This window comes from Rhipicephalus microplus, chromosome 5 (assembly GCF_043290135.1).
Source record: "Rhipicephalus microplus isolate Deutch F79 chromosome 5, USDA_Rmic, whole genome shotgun sequence".
NCBI classification, from domain to species: domain Eukaryota; kingdom Metazoa; phylum Arthropoda; class Arachnida; order Ixodida; family Ixodidae; genus Rhipicephalus; species Rhipicephalus microplus.
The window spans coordinates 180,439,261-180,467,197 of NC_134704.1; the positions used below are offsets into that span (position 1 = coordinate 180,439,261).

At 47.7% G+C, this 27,937-nt stretch overlaps 1 protein-coding gene across 3 annotated transcripts in view; it reads right to left on the bottom strand.

Annotated features, from left to right (window-relative positions):
* LOC119174078 (coiled-coil domain-containing protein 28A) overlaps positions 1–27,937 on the bottom strand; it is a 63,063-nt gene that overhangs the window by 15,453 nt on the left and 19,673 nt on the right. For 2 of the 3 annotated variants that reach the window (XM_037424870.2, XM_037424868.2), the window contains exon 6: positions 3,701–3,797. The exons of the other annotated variant lie outside the window; for it this stretch is intronic. In XM_037424870.2, the coding sequence (XP_037280767.1) occupies positions 3,764–3,797 (34 nt within the window). In that variant the 3' untranslated portion in view covers positions 3,701–3,763. The remainder of the gene's footprint in view (positions 1–3,700; positions 3,798–27,937) is intronic. 3 annotated transcript variants of the gene reach the window in all.

Below are 27,937 nucleotides of genomic sequence, written 5' to 3' on the forward strand. Positions count from 1 at the left end.
CGGAAATTTCAGGCAATGGAGAGCGATCAACATTCAAAGGGCAGCCAAAAAGATTAATTGCACTTGAAAAAAAGCTAAGAAGAAATCCTTAGAGAAGACGAGAAGGTGGTGAAGAAGGAGGGTGCCAAAGGACACCTCCACTTATGCTGCAGGGTTGTTTTAGATTTGCATATGTGCCCAAGGCTTTCAAATGTCCTTTTCTCAAAATGAAATTTTTGGCTAGTGAGGCGGCTTGTTCGAGCCACATCTGGGCAACTACCCATCCTCTTTTCATAAGTATTTTTTTTTATTATGTACGTGAATAAACTTCTGAGGGGGAGGCAAGCCTATTTTTTCAATATAATGCATCTGTTATTTATGGTACCTAGGCAAAATTTGATTAATAATATCTCAATCACCAACACTAAATTTGATGGTCTGCTAAAGCTTTTCCAAAAGGAAATTAAAAAAAAAGAGCTCTGTCACCCCCTAAGGTATCAATCTGAGAATCATCATTGTTAATTTCACAGTTCCAGTATCTTTTAAAAGTTCTCCAGGCCTGGAATAAGTGAACCATGTGCACAATTCTGACATACTACTGTAACTGGAGAACTAGTGAACATAACTTCATGAAATTTTGTAGTATTTCTATTACTTTTGCTATTAATCTATCCTGAAAATTTAATTGAGATATCTCAATAAACAAAACAATCTGATGGCAGCCTCCCCCCTTGATGAAATTTGTGTAAGAAAGTTTCAAATAAAGGTACATATAAGATATATATAAAGGCATATATAAGCACTCATAATGCAACTGCTTAGACTGCAGGAACGGGTACAATGCAGTCTTTTTCAACTCTACCCTTCTATAGAACACCATGTATACACATACCACTCATTTTGCAGCCGCCTCCCCCAAGATGAAAGACAGTTCTAATGCAGTTGCTGGAAAACATTTGTGACAAACATAGCAGCAAGTGCACTTCTGATAAGAGGTTAAATGAGTCACTGGAAAATGAGTGACGAGATCATTACAAAGGAGAAAAGGGGCACAGACTCAAAGAAGGAAGGAAGATGGAAAAAAAAAAGATAGAAAGAAAATTGGCAGATCCCACGTACAGTGAGAATCGATGATATGCGAAGCACGAATGAGAAATGTTGATATGTCACTTTAAAATCAGCACAACGTTACGAGGTGGAGGTAAATGACGTCGTACGTCACTTCCGTATTATGATTATCATGTTTGGATGTGTCGTTTACCTTCGCCCTCTATTCGCGTCACGTGATACCAAGTTTGGGATATTTGAAGCTAGCAAAACGGCCGCGAGCACGCTATGAGCGTGGTATGTCGTTATCTTCCTCCATGTCACGCGTGCTAGGATTATCATGTTTGCACCAGTCGAATATTTCGTCATCTATTGACATCACATAACCCCAAATTTGGTACATATAGAGCTTGCAAAACGACCGCAAGCGCGTCATGAAGGGCCCAATATACTTCAACATATAGCGTTGACGCGCGCACGCTGGGCACAGCGACGCTACGTTAGCAAAATGCGAGCACTTATAGGCCAGGCGCGACCAGCATCCGTCGGAGGCACTGCGCCGTGCTCCCAACCGGGTTGCAGAAATTAGGTGCCTTTTCTCATCTTCTAACCACTACCACCATCCGTCGGCACGGCCCATCGGCAACCGGCGCGAAATGCGACATGCTGCATTTCGCGCCGGTGCGTTACTCAGACAACACAGCGTCTCCCTGTTTTCGTGATGGAGAGACGCCGGACGCGCTGAAATGCGCATGCATCAAAGCAACGCAGTGCGGCGCATGCCTGCAAGTATATGGCAGAACTGGCGCTTGGCATGGCAACGCCGGCATGGCGCGACGAAATGAATGCCGGCAAGCACAAACACCGCGTCACGTTGAAATAAATTGGCGTCGTGACTGTGGCAGGTAATCATGTTCTCACATGAAACGCATCTCATTATTACATGTTTGCACCAGCCACATACCTTCATCATCCATTGGCGTCGCGTAATACCGTGTTTGGTACATGTGAAGCTAGCAAAATGGCATGAGCACATCATGAGCGTGGCATGTAGTCATGTTGTTACTTGACACATATCTCATGTTTATCATGTTTGCACGAGTCACATACCTTCATCATACATTCACGTACCGTAATACCAAATTCGGTATATGTGACGCTAGCGAACCGGCCGCGAGCGTATCATGAGCGTGTACCGTAGTCTTGTTGTTAGATAACACGCATGTCATGATTTTCATGTTAGGGTCTGTTGTGTTCACCATGCAATCACGTCATACCATACCAGTTTTGCAATATGCCATGTGAACGAAACCACTGCAAGAGCTATAGGACCATGGAATTTAAATCACGACATTTATGACATAGATGTCATGAGATTTTCATGTTATGGCTAGTCAAATATGTTCTTCATACAGTCATGTTGGGCCATACCAAGTTTGGTATAGATACGATTATCTAAATGGCCAGAAGAGCTAGAAGTCCTAGGCGGACGGACGGACGGACGGACAGACGGACGGACAGATAGATAGATACACTCAAAGTCACCGAAGTTCACTAAGAAATGCTTCGCATTTAAAAGGACCGCGGCACGCTGTGTGGGCTCGCCGAGTGAAGAAGGAGAGCGCTTGCCTAGGTGTCGATAAGCCTTTGCACTGACGTGAATATTCTGACCACTTGACAGTCGCGCACGGTTCACGTGCGATGCCGGCCTCATCAACTGTGCTTAGAGTTTTTCGTCAAGAGAAGCGTCCTCTTTGTCAATCTAGCTACATATATCTCATACGCATCTTCATCTGTGAATTTAAAAGTTGTGTATAAGGCCTCATGACATGAGCTTTCACCTTTGCTGCCAGTGCACGGTCTTACATAAGCTTGGCGGGCTTTTGTCATCTCTGTATTCCCGGCCACATATGCAAACTTCCTGTCACGCGCGCTGTTCTTGTTTCAGTGCTCAAGTGCGATCTTTTCGATGCCCAATCTACATGTCTTGAACAAACTACCCGTAATATGCCAAATGCCAGTCTAGGCCTAATCATTGTTGGTTGCATTTTGGTAGTGGTGACGTGCAATTTAAGCTGCGGTTGGGTACAGAATCGTATTACACAACTCTTTGCAGTGGCTGCACTTGAAAGAAAGATTGAAGGGAAGAGATCGTAATGGAAGCCGTCTGAGAAGTCTGAATTTCTGCGATGGTGCTGTCTTTTGTTAGCACCCCTGCCCCTGTCACGTTCATTTCATTGGCAACACGGATCTCTAGACCTTAAATTGTTTTAATTTTCAGAAATTTAAGCAGTTATAAGATTTATGCATCACATGCTTAGATTCCTGGACATTCGAAGCTGCATGCTCAACGCATTTCGTGCAACTTCGGCCCTTAAAAAATTCTGTTCTGTTCATAGTGCAGTACCAATACAGAGCAGATATTCGAAACTGCCGTGACTTGCCTTATAAACAGTCTATACTATGTTACACCAAGCAATGTTCGAGACATGTGAAACCTTTATCTTGGCATTTGTACGATGTCCATCACCATGTATATCGGTTTCCTTCGACGTGCTTTATTCGTTTGTCTCTAACATTCAAAGTTTATAAAATTTCTTGGGAGAAAAACTAATTAGCATTTTTGTGCACATAAATTCTGCTTGAAAAGAAAGAACCATTCATGCCTGCCTACCTGGCAGCCAGATGTGCTGAGAAGGGCGGGATGCATCCGCCCCAGCTAGTGTCAGACATCAGTCTACACTCCCTGGGTGTGTGACTGCAGCTGCTCTCTGGGGCCATTGTCAAGGTAAAACCTAAGTTTGATGTCGCTTAAGCAAGAAAGAACCAGGACAACTGGCGGCAGAAATAAAGTGTCTTTTACCACTCAAGGAGCTACTTACCATGCAGAAGTATTAGCTGTGTTAATATCATAATTTCATGACACCTTAATACATCTTTTAAGGGGGACACCAAAGTGAAACAAACGAGTTTAGACCGATTACAATGTTGAGAAATTTAATGTCAATTGCACCACCATAGGATCACCAATACAGGAGAAAATCAATGTCAAAAGTTTCACATTTACATTGTCACTGAAATTTTTGAAGCAACATAACAAATTTCAATTTTTTTTTCTATTTTGGCTGCACTGGCTCAATGAAATTTTCTTAAACTTGGCAACTCAAATCTGATTTATTCAGAGAACAATGCACTTCATTTTTACCAATAAGGAGCTACATAGGCCCTAGTAGATACGTCACGGCGACTGGGGTGGGAACTTTATGGTGGTGTCGCCAACTGCATTTTTTTTTTAGTTTTCTCACTTACCAAGCGTCTTCTCACAACAAGCAAAGCGATTCTGGTACAGAGAAAGAGTAATTTACTCATGCGATAAATATCGGTTTTCTTTATTGTCACTGTAAGAATTAGCTGGGTACATGTGTCAGATCTAAACGTGACATGGTTCATTATAAATTCATAGACATATTCTCTTTTACCCAAACATTGCAATGCCCAGCCTGAAAACAGTGCCAGAAAGCATCCATAAAAACCACTGAAAACAGTGCCAGAAAGCATCATAAAAACCACAAATACTTTGGTCTTCAATCCCATGCTCTCTGCTTTGCATGCTAATCTGGGCCTGGAATGTGCGAACTGCATTTCCATTTTTCGAACTACTGCAGTGGTTATACTAAACTGGTGCAACAACCATTCACACAAATGTCAGAGGAGCTTTGCACCATGCAGTAGTACACTAACGCATCATTCAAAAGCACCTTCACAAATGCAGTAGACTCTCATTAAAGGAAACTGCTGCTTAAATGAAACTTCCTCTAGCAAGATTGGTTCCTTACTTGAATTCTTTAGACATGTTTATCTCAGTAAATGTAAGTCCTATTAAATGGGACACATTTCCCTGGTCCCTTCAGGTTTTGTTCAATGAGCGTCTACTGTACTCTCACTGCAGGCTCTTAGAGAAAAGCGTATAAACTATACTCACGGACAACTTTTTGGGCAATGCAGGGAAAGCTACAAAGGTGAAACTACTGCACATGCACTCCTTCATAAAGTGATCTAGTTCGGAACGCATTTCATATGACAACTGTGTTCGAATAATAGCACTGGATAACATTTGCTTCATCAGCTAATACCGGGCACACTGGAGGTATTAATGTCATTAGGTTCAAATGTCGTTCTGAGTCATGAATGTTGTTCTATATGTGGTGGTACCACACTGTAAAAAGTAATATTTGTTCACGATGTCAATGTTGACGATTAAGAAAAAAAAAGGCCGGCAAATTTACAGGAAAAAATTCAGTTTTGCCGTAAGAGTAAAACAATGAATGCAGTAGCAACAACTTGGAATGTAGTAATACTGAGAACTGCAAGCAGATCGAAACATGCAGCACGCTGCTTACATACAAATTACGCACGAAAACAACACACACACAAGACGAGAGAGAACTAACAATGTTTCTAACTCGACACTAAACGGGCTGTTTAAACAAAAAACGAATCACAAAACGTAGTTACCAGTACAGACCAGTGCAAATGAACGAGTGTCCCAGTTGTTACTTCGAGGTATCTGAAAAGCGCACTCTTTTTGCAAACAGGACCTCTGCAGCGTGCGAAGTGACCTTTGTGCACCTGGGAACTACCGCACAATCGTTCCAATGAAAGCCCGAGGCATACGATTCAACCGCATTGCAAGATAAGCGCACGCACGCACAAGCGTCTACCCCCTCCTCTATGGGGCAAAGTACGCGAGGGAGATAAGCGTGCATTGCAACGAGCGGGGCGTTGAGCGCGCTTCTTGCGCCATCTCGCTGATTATGCTGAAAGCACCTTGATGTTCTCCCCCTCCCGCCCCGGGATCGGAGCGCCGAAGAATAAAAGATCGGACGTTCGTTTTCTAGATTATTTTTCTTTCTTGCCTTTCTTCATACATAGATATATGTATACACATATGATGAATAATAGCGGCCACAAACGCCGACGTCATAAACCAGACGAGAGTGTCCACTTAATTGCTATTGCAATAAAAGTGAAGTTATTCCTTTTAGAAACCTGTGAAAAGTTACGTTACTAAACAAACATGCATAAAATTTTATATCGTAGAATATATGGCCATCATAAGCCAAGACGATTCGCTTAGCCGGTAGCCACAGCTGATAAAATGGACACACCACAGCATGCGAGACGTGAGGAAAAAAAAATAAAAATACCGCCCACAGAACATCAGTGGTCAAGACACTCCTGAATTGCGCAGGAGCCATTTGCAGCTCAAAAGAAATGCGGAGAAAACAAGAAGCGATCATTGCCGACCTGCTGGACAATGGATACCCAGAAAGTTTCATTCGCCGAGTACGCCAGCAACGTGACGGCCAGGACAGTGCCCCTCACTTGCCTATCCCAAACAGTCTACCTCATCCGGGTCCAATACGTTCAGGAATTCAGCGGGCAACTGTCCATGGTGCTGGGGAAGAAGGGCATCCAGGTGGCGTACAAACCCGTTTCAACAATCAAACGATTCGTGCCGCGAACAAAAGACCGGCTGCCAAAAGAAACGTGCCCCGGGCTAGTCTACGAGGTTCCACGCATGAACTGTCATGCCACTTACATCGGTGAGACAAAAAACTTCCCGAAAAGGTTACGACAACCTCGAAACAACATGCGTAGCTTAAACGCCACATGAAGCGCGCTCGCAGAACACAGCGAAAAGATGAACTATCACATCAATTTCGATGACCCCCAGACCATTAAAACGGAAGGTAGCCACACAAGAAGATAGTTCTTAGAGTCCCGACATATCCGAACAACACCTGAAAATAATAACAACTCAACTGGTACTTTGCAGAGTGTATATGTGCACGGTCTACAAAACCAGTTCAGAAAACACCGCAGCAACAACAACGGCGGAAAGAAGGAAGATGGAGAGGGTGACACTATCAAGAAAACACGCTAGCTTCCACTCTGGCCGAACAGTCACCCCTGAAGAAGGGACCAAATCGGTCCCAGAACGTTGGGTCAGTTTACAGTTCTTGAATTTTATATTTAAAACCTTTGAACTATAGGTTGGCTGGAGATTTTACATTATTCGGTAAAAATAAACATGTTGCATCTATTTATGTATTATGGATCGCGAACTTATAGATGCACACGTGGTGTAGTTCGCAGTGTGAGCGCACACTAAACAAAAACTCTGAGCGTTTCACGTTTGTTCGCTTTGAAAATTGGTTTAACACATGCCCATGCAGGCAAGCAGCTTGCAATGAAACTCATCTGGCCTTAAGAGAGCAAATGACTACACCTAGGTGCATTGCGCTCACGCAGCTGATGTCATCACTGCAGGTACATGTATACATGGGTACAGAGGCATCTGCGTGTTTACATCACCACCGACAGCGCCAACGGCCAGGTGCCACTGAGGTGGAGAGTGAAGATATTCTGCAATAGCTTTCTGTGCTCCTATCCTTGGTAAAGTCGCAGATGCCCTAAAAAGCAACATTATTAGCTGTCACGGACGGCCATTTTTGGTGACACCGCGTCACGGCAATTAACAGGCGCCGTACTCCCCGACTGACTGTGAGAACGGCGGCGCATGAAAGGGAGCCGAGAAGTGCAAAATAGGGTGCTCTTCTTAGAACGTCGCCGCCGACAGTCGACCCTTTTGTAACTGCGGCGGCGTCTGCAAGGTCGTAGAAGGCCGCGGTATACCCCGAACAAGGATTAGACTACAAGATGCACCGGCTGAGAGCCAAACGTTTGACCGTTCCCACGGGGAAAAGCGTGGGAAACGCTCTGGTGGCCAAGCGTTGTCACTCTCGCTAGTTGAGGGCCCTCTCCAAATTAAAAAGGGGTGGGGTCAAAATATTTTTGGGGCGGAGTTTCCATCAATTAAACGCACATGATTGGACCCATGTAGAGGTCTCTTGTCCCCAAGGAAGAGAGCGAGGAGACACGAGGGGGATTTAAGCGCAGGATTTTGCCCTGCTAGGCAGACTAGTCGCTGACCAACATGGTGTAGAAACAGATCAACAAGCATCTCTTCTAGAAGTTTTTAGTGTGGCTCTGTATCGGCTGGCCACCTAAACTTAGCCGTTCGTCTAGTTGTGACGCGATATTAACGTCTGCAACGTAGACATCGGGACTTCGCCTCGAGTTAGCTCAACCTGCTCGAAGTCACCTGCAAGCACTAGCCTCCCGGAGCCACCAGCGTTGCAACACCGCCGACATCGCAGTCGTGCCAGAACTCTCTTCGACTTCTCGCATCCGATCGTCGGGGACGCAACGCTGCCGGTCATCACACGCATGCCTTCACCTGTTTATATCTTCGAACTTTCTACTCTGTAATCGATTATTGTTAGTTTGTGTAGTTTGTAATAGTTCTCTCTCGTAAGATGATTTATTGTTTTGTTTATATATTTTTTAATTGTATCAAGTGTTGATGTATTTTGTTAGTTGTATTGAAGTGTTGTATTAGATCCCGTGTGCTGCAATATCACTAGAGTAAAGTTTGTTTTGTTTTCTCACGTTTCTGATCTCTTCACTGTCTCTGCTTGCGTACGGAACGAACCAACCTGCTGTCATTCCCGTCGCTGACTTCGCGCTGGCGACGCTAGAGTGGCAGCTTGTAACAATAGCACACTTGCATGAATGCAGGTCAAATTGATAGTGAAGAATGCCACCTGTCACGTGTAAATATCACAAAAACGTCGGCACAGACTATTAAGAGACAAAAAAGAAGAGCGCGGTGGCACGAGGCGCACTCGCAGTGTTCGGGCCAGTGCGTGCAATTCTGAGCTCGGACGAGCGAAACGTTCTGCCGGGCGAGACGCGTGCGTGTGCACGGAGGACCACTGAACTGGGCAAGGTCCAGGGTGGCCGAGGATCCAGGTGCCAGGGGAGTTGCTGGCTGAATCGAGGATCGCCGAGCGGTACCGAGCCGTACCGAGCGACGCGCCAGACTCGGACGTGGGCCGCGAGCTTATGAGCTGTGCACCTGAGGGTGCCTGGCGGTGCCCTAGCCAAGGCGAGAAACGCCGGTGACCGAGCTGCTGCACTGCAGCTGTGACGAGCAGCATTTCAGCACGGCACAGACGGTGCTGTGCTGGCCAGAACCCGCACGTGGAAACGCTACTCCCGGGCAGTGATCAAGAGCTCGGAAACGAGGCCCGAGGTCGCGCTGGTCCAGGCATCTCCTGGACGACGGCACCGCTGCTCGAGAGTCATGAGACCACGGGACTCTTCTTCCTCATGTGCCGTGGTGGTTGTCCTGATGGCGCCCACATCACCGACTTTTCACATTCTTTCTTTTGTACATAAACGTTTGAACACGTCTCCCTGTCTGTTTCTTGCACCGCTGCACAATAGTGGAAGTGCTCGAACCGTCCTAAACATCACAATTTTCTGGCGTCCGCGATGTAGGACCAAGCTCTAGCTCCAACTTTCAGAGCCGCACTTCTCTTTTGTGCAGTGAGCAGAAATGAATTGGGAGAAGTATATTCCAATTGGCAAGGAACTTGGCTTGTCGGGTAACGAACTGAAGGAGTGGATTGAGGAGCAGTAGTAGAAAGAGCATGACAGACGAGCTGAGGATAGGGACGCGTCCCGAATAGCGCATGAATAGGTGATTGCTCATCTGGCGGCGGAACAAAGTCTGTTGGAGGCTAAGTGTCGTCTTGCTGAGCCCACGGCTGGGACGGCTAAAACCGGTGGAGAGAGCGTGGAAGCCAGCAGCGAAGCCTTCAGGAGCCCCCACAAGCTTATTCCTCCCTACAATGAGGGCCGTGACGAACTCGTCGTGTACATTCAGCGCTTCGAGCGGGTAGCCACAAGCCAGGGATGGCCAGGCGACAGGTGGGCGCGCCCATTAAGCTCATGCCTCTCAGGTGAAGCCTTGAGTATTGTAGGACGAATGGCTGCGGAGGATGCCACAGACTATGAAAAGCTGAAGCAAACCTTGTTGCTAAGATTTTGGTACACCGAAGAGGGATATCGGCAAAAGTTTTGCGAAGCTAAGCCGGAGAATTCTGAGACAGGGTGACAATTTGCTGGTCGGCTCTTCGGTTACTTCGATCATTGGCAGCAGATGGCGAAAACAGAAAAAATGTATGACACATTGAGAGATAGCATTGTGTCCAAACAGTTTTTGCTAAGATGCAGAGAAACTCGCCATCTTCTTGAAAGAGCGAGGATGCTGAACGTTCGATCAGCTAGCCGAAACGGCTGACCATTATCTGGAGGTGCAAGGCCTGACAAGTATCGCGAAAGGGAAACAGGAAAGACCAAGTGAAAAGGCAGAATTGGTGAGCAAGAGGCGCCATAAAGAGGCTGGAAAAGCAAAAGTGCAATGCTTTTTCTTTGTGGCAAGCGAGGTCATCACACTGCGGACTGTTGGGCCTGGTCAAAAGGCCCGAAGCCCTCGTCTTGCTGGAAGTGCAGGAAACACGGCCATCAAGCGGACGAGTGTCCAAATGTAAAGAGCAGCAACAAGGAGGCGTCAAGTGCTGTTGCCGACTATGACCGTGCACCTTTTGCTCGAAACGAGGAGAACTTGGATTGTACCCCTTAATCAGCACAGGAAAATGCACCATTGGAAAAAGGAAATATTTGTCTTGGTCTGCTGAGACAAGAGATGCCAACGGCAACCGGCTATATCGAGGGACAGCCTGTGACGAGGCTAAGGGACTCTGGATGCAATACTGTGGTGGTCAAGCGTTCGCTGGTATCGGAAAAGAATTTCACCGGTATCACACGTACTGTACACTTTCTCGACGGTTCGTCAAGGCAGCTTCCCGAGGCAAAGGTATACATCGACTCTCTGTTCTTCCGAGGACCAACACTGACACTCTGCATAGAAAATCTACTTTATGACGTCATTCTCGTCAACATCGACAGGGTAATCTTCCTTTCTGGTTCTGCCACGTCACATCACCTGTCGGATGTCGCCAGACTGCATAAGGAGTCGGCACCAGCAGGGGAGCCTGCTCCATATCCAAGCGTGTCACCGGACCTACCGACTTTGAGTACAGCGACAACAAGAGGCACCAGGGACATGAAGTTACCTGTGGCGGCATCTAACGAACTAGATGTGACCCCACAGGTTTTTGAAAAGTTGCAGAGAGAAGATCGCACCTTGGAGAGCTGTTTTTTGGCGATCGGGAAAACGATGGCAAAGTGATCAGGAAACATGGGGTATGTTTTGTTTAAGGGAATACTTCACCGACACTACAGATGGCTAACGAGGAAAGAAGTTGACCAACTGGTTGTTCCACAAAGCCTCCGCCAGTTTGTCCTTAGGATGGCGCATGAGGGAGTTATGGCAGGTCACCAAGGTATTAAACGAACAACTGATAGGATTCTAGAAGAATTCTATTGGCTGGGCGTGCAGGCTGAGATGACACGATTTGTGTGCTCTTGTGACATCTGCCAGCGCACTGTGCCAAAGCATTTAGTCGGACGTGTCCCCCTCGGAAAAATGCCGGTGGTTGACGTGCCCTTCCAACGTGTGGCGATTGACATAATCGGTCCACTATCACCGACATCGGCCAAAGAAAACCGTTTCGTTCTAACAATGGTCGACTGCACAACGCGATATCCTGACGCTGTTGCATTGCCAAGCATAGAAACGGAGACGATAGCAGAAGCGTTGGTGGAAATGTTCTCACACGTTGGAATACCACGAGAAATCGTGAGCGACAGTGGAAGGTGATTCACATCACGCTTAATGCAGGAAGTGAGCAGACTACTGTCTTTCTGACAGTTGCCAACTACCCCCATACCACCCTATGGCAAATGTTCTTGTGGAGCGCTTCAATGGTACATTAAAGCAAATGATACGGCGCATGTGCCACGAAAGTCCAAAGAACTGGGACAGATACATGGCACCATTATTATTTGCATACAGAGAGGTGCCTCAGTCGAGTATCGGCTTTTCGCCGTTCGACCTCCTGTTTGGTCGATACATTAGAGGCCCAATGTCCATACTGAAGGAATTATGACCGCGAAAAACTTTGGATCCCCAAACGAAGACTACATACGGCTACGTCATGGAGCTTCGCGATCGTTGTATGAGACCTGTCAAATTGCGCAAGAAGAGCTGCAGAAAGCCAAGCTGACACAAAAGAAATACTACGATCGCAAAGCGAAGCCTCGCCAGCTCTGCGTTGGAGACACGGTATTACTACTACTACCTTCCGACACCAACAAACTGATTCTCACTTGGAAAGGCCCCTTCACTGTGCTAGAGAAGCGGAGCGAGATCGACTATGTCAAGGTCTAGGAACCCGAACCAGTTTGTTCCAGATCAACCTCCATAAGAAGTACGAGGAGAGACCACCTTTGACAGACACGGTGGACCGTGTGGCTGTCACGGTACGAACGGAACAACCAGAAGAAGAACCGGAACTACAGTTGCTGGCGCTTCACCAGATTCAGACCTATCATGACGTCAAGGCGCTGACAACTTGGACGTGAACCAGAAGGCAGAGATAGAGAAGATTCTATCAGACTACCAAGATATCTTCTCAGACGTTCCGGGAAAGACTAACTTGGTAGAGTGCAAGATCAGCACATCATCTACTGTGCCTGTGAATGTACGCCAATACCCGATACCCTTTGCTGTTCAACAGGCGGTAGAGGAAGAAGTACAGCAGATGCTGGCGCAGGGAGTCATCGAGTCGTCAGACTCACCTTACCAGTCGCCAATCGTCATAGTGAAAAAGAAAGACGGCAGCATGCGCTTATGCATTGATTTCCGACAGTTGAATAGAGTCGTTGTAATGAATAATGAGCCTATTCCACGAGTGGACATGATGAACGCAAACTTGGGAAAGGCTCGCTATTTCTCTAAATTTGATTTTACAAAGGGGTACTGGCAGGTCCCAATGCACAAAGATTCGAAACGCACGACAGCTTTCCTGTCAATGTCGGGCCTTTACCAGTTCCGCTTTATGCCTTTCGGCATCAAAACAGTGCTAGCAGTGTTCACGAGACATGAGAAAAGTTGTGGCTGGTATTTCGCACGTACATCATTACTTTGATAATGTTCTTATAGCCACAGACACATGGGAGATGCACCTTACCATGCTCAAAAGGTTTTTCTGACAAGTACAGCGTGGACATCTCACAATCAAGCCATCCAAGAGTGAAGTTGGTTCAACGATGGTGAAGTTCTTGGGCCACATCGTGAGACATGGGGTCTTACGGTCGCAGCTTGAAACGCTTGAAAAGATACAAGCTGCAAAAAGACCTCATACAAAGAAAGAAGTCCGTTCCTTTCTTGGTCTCACGAGGTACTACCAAGACTTTGTACCCAACTATTCCCACGTGTCTCATCCCTTAACAGAGCTCACTCGGAAGCGTGCTCCAAACAAGGTCATATGAGAACAACGTCACCAGGAGGCATTTGACGAGCTTCAAAGATTGCTGTCCACTGGTCCAATCTTGAGGTCTCCCGACTTGGAGAAGACATCTGTTCTGCGCACAGACACATCTTCTACCAGTGTGGAAGCCGTGCTCATGCAGAACTATGACAGTGTTCTCCATCCCATCGCGTACGCAAGCAGGAAGCTCCCTCTACGGGAGGCACGGTACTCAACTGTAGAGTGAGAAGGGCTTGCGCTCGTGTGGGCTGTCCAAAAATTGCACATTTATCTCTTCGGCAAGCAGTTTGTACTGCAGAGCGATCACCAGCCGCTGGCCTACATCAACTCGGCCAAGCAAACAATTAGGCGAATTATGCGTTAGAGTCTGACACTTGTGGAATACGACTTCATTGTGGAATATATAAAAAAAAGTGACGTCGGAGCTGACTACATGAGCCGAGTGTAGACTTCAAGCGATGCGCACATGTAGGCTTTCATTTCTTTCTGAACACTCTGTGAACTCCATGTAAAGTTCGTGAACTGCGTGTGAACCAACCTGTAAATGCATATGAAAAAAGAAAAACTGTTGACATGCGCACTTTGCGCCTTTAAGCCTGTGAACATTCTCTATCCTCATGCTTAGAAAAGTTGTTGAAGAGAAACAACTTTCTAAAGTGGGGGGTAAAATGTCACGTGTAAATATCGCAAAAACGTCGACGCGGACCACCGAGCACTGAGGGAAAAAAAAAGAGCGCTGTGGCACGGTGGCACGAGGCGCTCTTAGTGTTCGGGCCAGTACGTGAAATTCTGAGCTCGGACGAGCGAGACGTTCTGCCAGGCGAAACGCGTGCGTGTGCAGGAGGACCACGGAGCTGGGCAAGGTCCAGGGTGGCCGAGAATCCAGGTGCCAGGGGAGTTGCTGGCTGAATCGAGGATCGCCGAGCGGTGCCGAGCCATACCGAGCGACGTCCCAGACTCGGACGTGGGCCGCGAGCTCAATGATCTGTGCACCTGAGGGTACCCGGCGGCGCCCTGGCCAAGGTGAGCAATGCCGGTGACTGAGCTGCCACACCGCAGCTGTGGCGAGCACCGTTTCAGCACGGCACAGACTTTGCGGTGCTGGCCAGAACCCGCACGTGGAACCGCTACGCCAAGGCGGTGATCAAGAGCTCAGAAACGAGGTCCGAGGTCACGCTGGTCCAGGCATCTCTTAGATGACGGCACCGCTGCTCGAGAGTCATGAGACCACGGGACTCTTCTTCCTCATGTGCCATGGTGGTCGTCCCGACGGCGCCCACATCACTGACTTTTCATGTCCTTTCTTTTGTATATAAACGTTTGAACACGTCTCCCTGTCTGTTTTCTGTGAGGCTGCACAGTAGTGGAAGTGCTCGAACAGTCCTGAACATTACACCACCTTTTAAGCAGCCTCTGGGGTAAAAGGCATACATTCGGTTCAACTGTGATGGTGAATCTTTCTTTCAAACTTACTCGATTGTCTAAGATATTGGATTCTAATGATATATATTTGCATAGCAGCCGTATAATGTCATAACAATCGAATGTCTTTACATTCTAATGACATTAAAAAATCCAGTGAGACAGGGGTATTAGACAGCCATTTGCAAGTGAAATTCACCACCAGCTCCTTCGACGAGTTGTCAGAATAACTGGAGGGCGGCGAGAGCTCACCTGAAGACGCCATTTTTACTGGGCACAAAACGTGCATGATTTTCACACATGCAGAAGTGTGAAATGACACTGCATGAAGCATAACAAATATGAATATCTCCTTGGTGCATGCTGTGTTTCTGTAAACAGCATCCCGTTGAAAATAGAGTTATGTTATTTTTTTTTACAATTTCCACGCGGAAAACGCAAGCAATTGTGGAACCATATTCTTCAGGGGTGGTCTACACCAAGTGTGGCTCCATAACCTTTCCTTTATTGCCAACAAAAATTGTGAGAGAATATAAAAACTATCCAGATTCTTCAAACTTTACAACAACTTATTTTGACATACTGAAGTGAAAAAAGGGGGGTGGGGAGGCAGAGCTAGAATGAATGCAAGGGTGACAATAGGACAGGACATGCGCGGTACTCACAACGACAGAATAACTGGAGTTGTGTGTACAGTGCATGTCCAGTCTTATTCTCATCCATTGTATTCGTTCTAGCTCTGCCCCCTCCCCACTTCTCCCTTCAATACGAACCAAAACCACCTCCCCCCCCCTATTTGCTATTCTGCAACGCTTATCTTGACATTCGAGCAATGGCTATGGAGAGAGAACTCCTGCATGATCGTGTTGCTCTGCAAGTAGTATGGCAGCTTTTGGATGATTTTGATTTTTCCTGCTTACATCGTTAACAAGTTTAGAATATTGCCTGTTCCATTCCTGGTGTTTTGTTATCGACCCAAAACACTACACGATTCTCAGCGCAAAACGCGCGTGCAGTTTTCGAGAAGCTTCCGGACTTTAGTAGATCATTTCGATAAGATCACGCCCACTCTGCGAACTGTACAGATTATTCTGGAACCTACGCCACCGCCAGCGATAACGCTAGAACATTTGATGGCAAGAGTATAAATGCCGACGTACTTCGCCGCTTGTCAGTAGTTGATCGACGGCCGACGCTCGGTTCGCCGCTATCAGTCCAAGACTGCTACTGCAATCGGACTTTCTGTTTACCGGGCACAGGTTCGCCAAAATAAACAGTTATATTCCAACACAAAGTCTCCTGCCTTCGGCCACGTCACGACCCTGTGACATCTGGTGGAGGTGCTGTTTCTTCCATGTACCGGATGTCTCCTTCGAGTTGCGACCCCAGCCCAAGCGTCAAAAAAGACACGGACGCTAACCCTGAACAGCTAACAAGCCGCAGGCAGAGGGGACTACAACCAGAGTACGGGCCCCTTTCTGAAGTAGCCAGGCAGACTCGGATCCCGACATCAGCTGCTGCAACCATGACCGCCCCCGTGCAGCCTGCACCACTCCTGCTCCGGCAACCCAAAGAGCCACCAACTTTCTTCGGTTCACCACTGAAAGACCCAAAAAGCTGGATCGAAAGGTTCGACTGCGTCGCCGCCTTCAATGACTGGACAGACGATGACAAGCTCCGGCATGTGTATTTCGCCTTAGAAGATGCTGCTCGGACCTGGTTCGAGAATCAAGAGCGAAGCCTTACAACGTGGGACGTCCTTCGCGCCAGGTTCCTCACCACTTTCGCAAGTGTGGTGCGCAAGGAGAAGGCCGCAGCTCTTCTTGAAACCCGCATGCAGATGCCAAACGAAAACGTGGCGCTATTCCCTGAAGATATGATTAAACTTTTCGGCCACGCTGACTCTGACATGTCCGAGGAGAAGAAGGTCCGTCTGCTCATGCGAGGAGTAAAGCAGGAACTCTTTGCCGGGCTGATCAGAAACCCACCAAAGACGGCTGCCGAATTCATTTCAGAAGCATCTACGATAGAGAAGACGCTCGAGACGCGCACGCGGCAATATAACCGTAGCTTCTCGTTAACCAGCTACGCCGGCATTCAAGCGCTTGGAACCACTGACTTGCGTGAGACGATCCGAGCGATCGTGCAAGAAGAGCTGCGAAAATTACTTCCTTCAGCGCAGCCTCACGTGGAATCCATCGCGGACAACGTACGCCAGGAGATCCAGCAATCGCTGGGCGTTCCTCAGCCTCAAGAGCCTCAGCTGCAAGCCATGAGCTATGCTGCTGCAGCCCGCCGCCATGCCCCTCCTCCACGCGCTCGCCAAAACGCTGCCCCATCGCACTTCCGTCGCCAGACGCCACCGCCGCCACCACACCCACCGCCGTCCTACTGTTCGCCAGTGGGCCAGCGCAGTGCGCCGAGAAAAACGGACGTTTGGTGTGCACCTGACAACCACCCGCTCTGTGACCACTGCGGCGAGGCCAGGCACACATACTGCTGTTGCCAGTACCGACAGATGGGACTGCGTGGCTTCACCGTCAATGCACCGCGTCCGCAGCCAGGAGAACGATTACGTGACATCGCCGAGTACCTAACAGGAACTCAATGGACACCACGAAGTCCTTCCCGTTCGCCGTCGCCCAGCCGCCGCATGTCACCGCACCCCCGGCAGTACTCTGGCCCAACGCGGGCCCGGTCTCCTAGCCCGTATCCGAGAAACTAAGGGCAGCAACCGACGGAGGTGCGGTTGCTGTTCGACAAACTACTGAAGATCTTCTGTCGACGACGATGCCGCGACGGAGCTTTCCGAACACAACGCCAACCAGGCAAAGGCCTGACGGCGAAAGCTCACTTACCGAAGGTGGCCTGACGACGAAACATGGAAGCAGTGAAACAAGCCGACGCAGCCGTGACCCGACGCCACGCCCTAACTGTAATGCGAGACGGCGTACTAGTGACCTCGACGTTCTTGTCGACGGCCACAGTGTGACCGCTCTCGTCGATACTGGAACCGACTAATCCGTCATCAGTGGGTCGTTCGCCGCGAAGTTAAAGAAAGTTAGGACAGCTTGAGAAGGCCCTGAAATCCGCACAGCCGGAGGTCATCTCGTAACGCCTGCAGGAATCTGCACAGCGAGAGTCACCATTAACGGCCGTATTTATCCTACAGACTTGGTAGTCCTACAGCGTTGCTTGAGAGATGTCATCCTTGGCATGGACTTCTTATGCCTCCATGGTGCTGTCATCAACCTAAAAACAAAGTCGATAACGTTATCCACAGAAGAAGCACGCCGTCAGGAAACCATGCCTTGAATGTGCTGGAAGAGCAAGTCACCACGCCACCTCGCTCAAGCGTCATTATTTCAGTCGGCGCTCCTAAATCACCTGACTTGGAAGACGTCGTTGAAGGCAGTCTGCATCTGTTGGTCACCCGAAATATTTGGGTCGCAAGAGGAATTGCAGAGCTGCGGGGAGGCAAAGCAACGGTTATGCTCACGAATTTCAGCAATGAGTAAAAACATGTGAACAAAGGAACAACGGTTGCATACATCGTAGAAACTGTCGAAGCCACCAGTGCTTTCGCCCCCGCCGATTTTGCGAAACCTGCTCAGAGGAACCAAGCCCCTCCCATAGCTTTCAATGTCAATCCCAGACTTCCGAACCATAAGCAAGAACAGCTCAAGGCCCTGCTCCTGCAATACGAAAATTGCTTTTCGTCATCATCGAAAATTCCGCAGACCCCAATCACGAAACATCGCATCATAACCGAAGAAAATGCCAGACCACTCCGTCAAAGTCCGTACATGGTTTTGCCGCGAGAATGTGAGGTCATGAAAAGACAAGTTGATGAAATGCTGCGGGATGACATTATCCAGCCCTCCAATAGTCCATGGGCATCCCCCGTGGTGTTACTGAAGAAAAAGGATGGAACCCTACGTTTCTGCGTCGATTATCGCCGCCTGAACAAAATCACAAGAAAGGACGTGTATCCTCTCCCACGAATAGACGACGCACTTGATCGGCTCCATAACGCCAAGTACTTTTCGTCAATGGACCTCAAGACTGGCTATTGGCAAATCGAAGTCGACGAAAGAGACCGAGAGAAGACTGCGTTTATTACACCGGACGGCCTCTTCGAGTTTAAGGTGATGCCCTTCGGTCTTTACTCAGCGTCTTAAACTTTTCAACGCGTCATAGAACAATACTGGGAGGATTGAAGTGGCAGACTTGCCTTGTGTACTTGGACAACGTCGTCGTGTTTTCTTCGAGTTTCGACGAGCATCTTCGGCGCCTTGAAGCTGTACTTCAAGCCATCAAGACGTCCGGACTCACACTGAAGTTAGAAAAGTGCAGATTTGCGTAGGAGGAGCTCTTGTTTCTGGGGCACGTTATCAGCGAGTCTGGAGTTCGTCCCGATCCACGGAAAACAGCCGCCATTGACTTCCTGCCGCCCACTGACAAGAAAGCCGTGCGCCGATTTCTGGGCCTGTGTGCCTATTATAGGCGGTTCGTGAAAAACTTCGCCCGCATCGCCGATCCTCTCACTAACCTTACCAAGGCCGACGTGGAGTTTAAGTGGGAAACGCCGCAGGAACACGCTTTCCAGGAGCTTAAGCATCGCCTCCAGACGCCTCCGTTACTTGCCCATTTCGACGAATTCGCCGAGAATGAAATACACACTGACGCAAGCAGCGTAGGTCTTGGCGCCGTTCTTGTGCACAAGGCTCACGGACTTGAAAGGGTTATTAGTTACGCCAGTCGATTGCTATCTAAAGCAGAAGACAATTATTCCACACAGAAAAGGAGTGCCTCGCCATCATCTGGGCTACGTCGAAACTTCGCCCCTACCTCTATGGCAGGCCCTTCAAGGTTGTGAGCCACCACCACGCCTTGTGTTGGCTAGCCACCTTGAAGGACCCTTCAGATCGCCTCGCATGATGGAGCCTGAAACTTCAAGAATATGACATTACTGTCATTTACAAGTCCGGCAAGAAACACTCTGACGCCGACTGTCTCTCTCGTGCGCCTGTCGACCAACCACCACCCGACGACCCGGACGACGACTACTTTTTGGGAACGATAACTACCGACGACTTCGGTGAACGACAGCGGGCCGACCCGGAACTTAAGGCCCTAATAGAATACCTCGAAGGCAGGACCGCCGAAGTCCCGAAGGTATTCAAGCGCCCACTTACGTCATCCTTCCTGTGAAACAGTCTCATCCAAAAGAAAAACTTTTCACTGCTCCGAGCCAAGTACCTCCTTGTGGTGCCTTCAGCTCTGCGATCAGAACTCCTGCAGGCCCTGCATGACGATCCGATGGCAGGGCACCTCGGTGTTTCTCGCACGCTCGCGAGGATACAAGAAAGGTACTACTGGCCACGTCTTACCACCGACGTCACTCGTTATGTGAGGACATGCCGGGACTGTCAGCGACGCAAGACACCGCCGACAAGGCCAGCGGGACTTCTGCAGCCAATTGAACCACCTTGCCGACCTTTCCAGTAGATTGGTATGGACCTACTGGGGCCGTTCCCGACGCCGTCTTTCGGAAACGAGTGGATCGTGGTAGCTACCGACTACTTCACCCGCTACGCCGAGACAAAAGCCCTTTCCAAAGGCAGTGCATCCGAGGTAGCTAAGTTCTTCGTCGAAAATATCGTCCTACGTCACAGCGCCCCGGAGGTCCTTATCACCGACAGAGGAACTGAATTTACTGCTGACTTAACTCAAGCGATCTTGGCATACAGCCAGACAAACCACCGCCGGACGACAGCGTACCACCCACAGACCAACGGCCTCACCGAGCGGCTTAACAAGACGATCGCCGACATGCTGGCAATGTACGTCGATGCCGAACACAAGACGTGGGACGCCATTCTTCCGTACGTGACCTTCGCATACAACATGGCAGTGCAAGAGACGACGCAGATATCTCCATACAAATTGGTCTACGGAAGGAGCCCGGCAACGACACTCGATGCCATGTTACCGAACATCACCGACGAAGAAAACCTCGATGTGAGTGAGTACCTTCAACGCGCCGAAGAAACCCGACAACTGGCACGTCTCCGTATCAAGAATCAACAGAGGACCAATAGCCGCCGTTACAATCTTCGACGGCGCTTCGTGGAATACCAGCCCGGTGAACGTGTTTAGGTATGGACGCCGATACGCCGACGTGGACTAAGTGAAAAGCTTCCGCGACGGTACTTCGGACTGTACAGGATAGTTCGACGTCTCGGCCCATTTGATTACGAGGTTGTCCCCAACGACATCATGAACTCTCAACTACGCCGATCGCGACCTGAAGCTGTCCATGTCGCGCGCCTCAAGCCGTTTCATGCGCGTTAACAAACTGAAACAGTGTTTTTTTTGTATTATTATTGTATCGGAATTTATTCATTGTACTTTCTTGCATTATTGTTGTACCTTCATCTTTAGTTAAAGCATCGGGACGATGTCTTTTTCAGAGGGGGGCAATGACCCGTTCCATTTCTCAAGTTTTGTTATCGCCCCAAAACACTACACAATTCTCAGCGCAAAACGCGCCTGCAGTTTAGTAGATCATTTACTTCAGTAGATTTACTTTAGTAGACTTCAGTAGATCATTTCGATAAGATCACACCAACTCTGTAAACTGTACAGATTATTCTGGAACCTACGCCACCGCCAGCGATAACGCTAGAACATTCGATGACAAGAGTATAAATACCGACACACTTCGCCGCTTGTCAGTAGTTGATCGACGGCCGACGCTCCGTTCGCCGCTATCAGTCCAAGACTGCTACTGTAATCGGACTTTCTGTTTACCAGGCACAGGTTTGCCCAAATAAACAGTTAAATTCTAACACAAGGTCTCCTGTCTTCGGCCACGTCACGACCCCGTGACAATATTATATACACGAAATTGTGGTTGAGAAAGAAACTTTCATAGTTCAATGTGCACTTCTATGCCATATTACGAGTAATTTTTTTTTAGACTCAAACAGCGTCCTTCTGTTCCATAGGTTACTCAGTGCTGTCAAGAAAAATTGTCACTGAGAATAGCAATTTGTCATTTGTGCCGACATGCTACATTTGTACAACACGCATACCTGCCAACCTAGGTACTTCAAGATTTGAACATTTGCCACATGGTGGGACAGATGCACACATGCACGTACTCCCTAGCACAATGCTGTTTGTCCATTAGGCAGCCCTACTCGATTACAAAGAATCAATTCATCCCCATGTGTACATTATACTCAAGTTGTTACAATCGTAAATAAAGTTACAGAATGAGAATATCTTTTATTGGCACATAGTCCCCCCGTGTTGTATTACTAACAGAAACATGGCTACGCGATGAAATACGCAGTGATTGCATTGTTCCTCCAGGGTACAAGCTTTTCAGGTGGGACAGAGATTCATGAGGTGGCAGTGCTGCTATCATTGTTGAAAGTTCCATCCCAACTTGCATGATACAATGTGATTTTCGCGAAACTGTATGGTGTAAGATTACATTCAACAATAGAGTATACATTAGAGGCTCAGTATACAGACCACCTGCGTGTGAGCCTCATTTTCTGGATTGTTTAAGTGATCTTTTGTGTGACCATGTTAACGGGAGCACGAGGTTAATAATGGCCGGAGACTTCAACTTGCCTTACATTGATTGGCAAAATGTTTTGCCGGGTGAGTCTGAAACAATTAGCTGCGAAAAACTTTTGGAAATTAAATTCTGTCAAGGCCTGGAACAAATTGTGCAAGAACCAACGAGGGTTACGTATCGTCGAAGTCATTGTTAGACCTCGTGTTTTTGTCTCAAAACATAACAGACTATGTTTTAAATATTTTAGATGGCATGTCCCACCACAAAATGTTGTCTTTAGTCATTAAAACTAGTGCATGCAGTTTAGAAAAACCGTTTCGTCCGGTAAAAGTAAAGGACTTTAAAAAGGCAGATGACACTTTCCTCATAGATTTTCTTGAGCTCCACTTCAATGATTTCGAGCGAGCGTCACATTTCGAATCTGTGGAGCAACTGTGGCAGAGGTTCAAGGCCAACATCGAAACTTGCGTTGATCGCTTTGTCCCTACTTGTATTAAGAAAACACGTAAACAAAATCCCTGGATAATACGCAGCATTATACATATGAAACGGCAAATTAAGAGATTAAGGAAAAGTAAAAAAAGAGTGATGGAACTTGCAGCTATAAAAATCAAGTTGAAAAAAGCCCTTGTGAATTCCAAAAAAATTTCTTTGGCCAAACGCTTATGAACTTCCTTAAAAGTTCGCCATCCAAATTTTGGCGTTACATCAGTGACAGAAAGGAAAGAATTGAGCAGATCGAACATGAGGGTTGTATCCTGACAAAAGTTGAGGACTTAGCAGATACTTTTAATCGCTTTTTCAGTCCGTTTTCACAATAGACCAGGGCGATAAGATAGGAGCATCCATCAGTAACAATGCAACAACCGCAACGGAACCTGTTACTATCAACCGCGAAGGTGTTTTTCAGTTACTGCTTGAGCTAGATGCGAAGAAAGAAGTGGTTCGGATAACCTACCAACAGAGTTTCTCAAGAGATACGCAGAATGGGTCTCGTTTTATTTAGAAATAATCTTTGTAAAATCGGTTGAGATACGATAACTTCCACAAAACTGGCGCAATGCAGTTGTAATTCCGTTTTTTAAAAACGGTAACTGCTCGTTAGTAAACAATTACCGGCCCGTATCCTTGACGTCGGTCTGCTGTAAAGTTTTGTAACATATATTAACAAAACATATTCTTAGTTTTCTTTATTCTAACCAGCTACTTTGCGCAAGCCAACATGGGTTTCGGCATGGTCTTTCTACTGTGACACAATTAGCTGAACCGCTCCATGATTTCAGTAAAAACAGCGATGCCCTTCTGCAGACTGATGTAATTTGTGTTTATTTTAGGAAAGCCTTTGATAAGGTCTCTCATCGTAAATTACTTTTCAAGCTTGAAAGATCAAGAATAAGGCAAGAAGTATTAAAATGGATAGAGGCCTATTTATCCACACATCAACAGGCTCTAAAAATTGAAAATTACACTTAAAGACCACTGGCCGTGTACTCGGGCGTTCCCCAAGCATCTGTTTTAGGACCAATTTTTTTTCTGATACAGTAAAAGCTCGTTAATTTGGAAATTCGGATCATTGGGATGGCTCTATTGGTCCCGGCCAAAGTGCATGTTAATCTATAGGACCAAACCTTCGGTATTTCGTCATAATTCGGCTCCGCATCGCTTAATTCGGACAAATGCTGACGGCTGCTGCTACACAAAAGTGTGATAAAGCAGCGCTGGCACCACTGGAGTGAAACCGAAACCTGAGTGGCATCGCCATCATCATCAACTAGTGGGGGCGATCGCAGCGTCACCGAACGTCGGCATCTTCTTTCTTCTCCACTCAGCGCCTCCGAGGCCATTTTCCCTTGTGTTGTCGTGTCGGAACCATCTCTTCTTGCGGAATTCTCCTTTTCTTCCATTGTGACCGTATTTGCATGCCACCACCACCGTGCGCTACAGTGATGGCAACGCCGAAAAAGCGGCAGAACTACGACGCGAAGAACTTGGCGACTAAAGTGGAAATTTTGGAAGCACTGAAAAACGGCGAATCGCGACAGGAGGTTATGACCAAGTACAACGTGAAGCGGAGAACGTTGGGAACGTACGTGAAAAATGAACAACAGATTCGACAAGCCTTCGAAAGCGAGAAGTTTCATGCCTCTAGAAAGCGGTTGCGAACCGCAGCTCATCCCCAGCTCGAGGGAGGAGGAGGAAAAAAAACCTTTATTGATGCTGGCTGTGCCAGATAGACCTTATCCCCACCGGGCTGGTTGACATCCCTAGTCCGGGACGTCATTAGTCGAGGCCGCCACCCGAGCCCGCTGGACTAGAGTTCGCTGTTCCTCTAGTGTGGAGCTATTGAGTAGGCTCGTCTCCCAGTCCTCTTTGGTGGGGTTGGGAAAGGGGGTCAATTTTGGGTTCATTTGGCAGGTCCAGAACATATGGTAAGTGTTGGCCACTTCCCCACAATACTGGCACTGCCCACTTATTTTTGGGTTGTCATATTTGAGTATGGCTGGACAGAGCAGCGTATTTGTCTGTAGGCGCCGCAGGACGCGCTCCTCCGTTTTCGAGAGTCGCTTCGCTGGTGCGGGATATAAGCGGCGTTGCTCAATGTAGTATTCTTTGATTTCTCGAAACCGTGTTAAAGGTGTGGGACGTTCAGGTCTATCAGGGGAACGGGGAGTTTCCCGGGAAGTAAGCACGCGGGCCGCTGCATGTGCAGCCTCATTACCCTGTAGACCCTGATGTCCCGGAGTCCATATAAGACGTTTTGGGGTAGGATCACGGTTCCTGATGCTGAATTTTAAAAGTCTATTAGCCAATGAAGAGATTTCTCTTGCAAGATAGCTCTCGCAGGCTCTTCGAGAGCCTGTAACTATTTGTTTTGAGTTTGGATGGGATGCTTCCAGTGCAATGGCCACCTCCTCCGCCTTACTTGAGCTTGTGGCTTTGAAAGTGAGGCCGTCCACCTGCGTTCCTTGATGTATTACCGCCGCCGTGTAGTATCCCCTAGGTGACGGCCGGCCACATCGACGTAATAGACGCCATTACGTGAGCCAAGCCGTTGTTCAAGTGCCTCAGCGCGCGCTTGCCTTCTACCCTGGTGCGCCTCCCTGGTCATATTGCGGAGAAGCGGGACACCCAGAGTTTTGTTCTCCAAAGTTCAGTAATACGCTCCACGTTTTCAATTTCGCATTCGTGCCGGATCAAGAGGCGGTCCAGTAGGCGCCGCCCGGGGGGCGTCTGCGTAAGATGTGTATATTGATTTGTGAGGTGGGCTTCTTGGAGCTCTTGTATAGAGTTAAAAACTCCCAATGCAGAGAGTTTCTGATTTGAGGTGCTGATGGGTAAATCAAGTGTGCGCTTAATTACTTTCCCAAGAATAGCATCGACTCTGTTCTCTTCGTGTTTAGTCATTCGTAAGTACGGTATTGAATATAAAATCCTGCTAGTTACAAAAGCACTGGTGAGCCGAATCGCGTCCCTTCCTCGTAGCCCCCCGCGCTTGTTTGATACTCGGCGGATCATGTGCCCTACCTGTTCTCCAATTTTCCGTAGCTTGTCAAGCGTGGTGCTGTTTTTTGTTCTGTTGTGAATCAGAAGGCCAAGGATTCGTAGTTCTGAAACCTCTCGTATTGTTGATCCTGATACCATCAAGTTCAGGGTCGTCCTATCTTCAATGTTTTCTCTGATATGTAGGAATTCAAATTTGGTTGGAGCGCACTGCAGCCCACACTGGGCCACATAGTCCTCCACAATGGAGGTGGCCTGCTGCAAGCGGTCTTCAATTTCTCCTAAACTGCCCCAATTCATCCAGATTGTTATATCATCGGCGTATATTGCATGATATATTCCTTCCACTACTGGCAATGCTTGCGGGAGCTTCATCATGGCAATGTTGAACAGCAGCGGAGACAGGACAGCTCCTTGCGGGGTTTCCTCGCGTCCCCATTTTGAATGGTCCATGTTCCTCGTTATCTATGCGAATGAACGCCAGTCTCTCAGAGAGGAAGTCTCTGATGTAGGCAAATATTTTCTTACTGCAATGGACACTACTCAAGTACTTCAGGATGCTTTCATGTTTAACGTTGTCGAATGCGCCTTTAAGGTCGAGTGCAAGGATTGCTCTGTCGTTGTGCGTCGAGGGAATGGGTTCGATAATGTCTCGTTTTAGTTGCAAGAGGATATCTTGAGCAGACAGGTGTGGCCTAAAGCCAAACATGGTATCTGCGAAATGCCCCTTGCTCTCGAGGTACATGGCGAGACTGTCTCTAACCATTGTTTCCATTAATTTGCCGGCACATGAAGTTAATGATATAGGTCTGAGATTGTCCGTGCCGATTTGCTTGCCTGGTTTGGGGATGAATGTGACAACTGCTGTTTTCCATTCAGTTGGCAGTGGTTGGCCATCCCAGATCGCGTTAATGTACTGCAATAGATGCCGATAAGAATCGTCTGACAGATTTGCTAACAGTTTTACCGTGATCAGGTCTCGGCCCGGGGCAGTGCCCCTGCGCATTTTTTTCAGTGCTGCTTTCAGATCGCACATTTCAAAAGGGGCATCGAGCTGACTGTTTTCTGTACCTGCGTATTTATATGCGTTCTTGTTGGGATCCGTGGTGCGACATAGGTATCTAGCACACAAATCATCAGCCAGCTGGGAGTTGGTTCCCTGAAAACTGTGCAGGGCTCGACGGAGCTGCTTTAGCGCTTCTCCTCGGGTTTGGGCGGGGTCAACGAGAGTTCGAAAAAGGCGCCATGCTTTCCTTGTATTCATTTCTTTAGCTACAACATTGCACCGTTCTATCCAATTGGATTCGTTCAGTTGTGCAGCATATTCATCCGCTTGCTTACTCAAGTCGGCTATTCTAAGTTTAAGCTTGTGGTTGAATTTGTTTTTCCGCCATGGTTTAGTTAAGCTTCTGTGCGTGTCCCAAAGGTGGAGCAGGTACTTATCGACGGCGGGAGTGTCTTCCGTTGTCTTTATACTTTTAAGACACTTGGAATTGGCTGCAAGGAGCTGTTTTGCCCATCCCGTATATCCTCCCGCCCCTGGCACAGAGGGGATCACCTGTGAGCGGAAGGCTGTCCAATCTGTCAGCTTAGCTTGGCTCCATGTTCTACGGCCTATGTTGCCGGAGAGTGTGATTCTGAGGAGACAGTGATCACTGCCGAGCGTTTCTTCTAAGTTTTCCCATGTTGCGCAGAAAATGTTCCTAGTCAGTGATAGATACGGGCAAGTATCTCGGTTTACAGAATTCCCAATTCTAGTGGGTTTCATTGGATCTGTGAGAAGCGATAGACGAAGAGTGGATATGAGTTCTGCCAATTTCCGTCCCTTGGGGACTTCGCGGGTGTAACCCTAATGATAGCTGGGGGCGTTAAAGTCACCCAAAATCACCAGTGGGTTTTTATCTGCTTCCTTAATCGCTTTATAAAACATTTCGTGGAAGACACATTGCCTAGATTTTGGAGAACTGTATACATTTAGAATGTACAAGCTAGGATATCGTCTTTTATTAGGAAGGACTTTGAC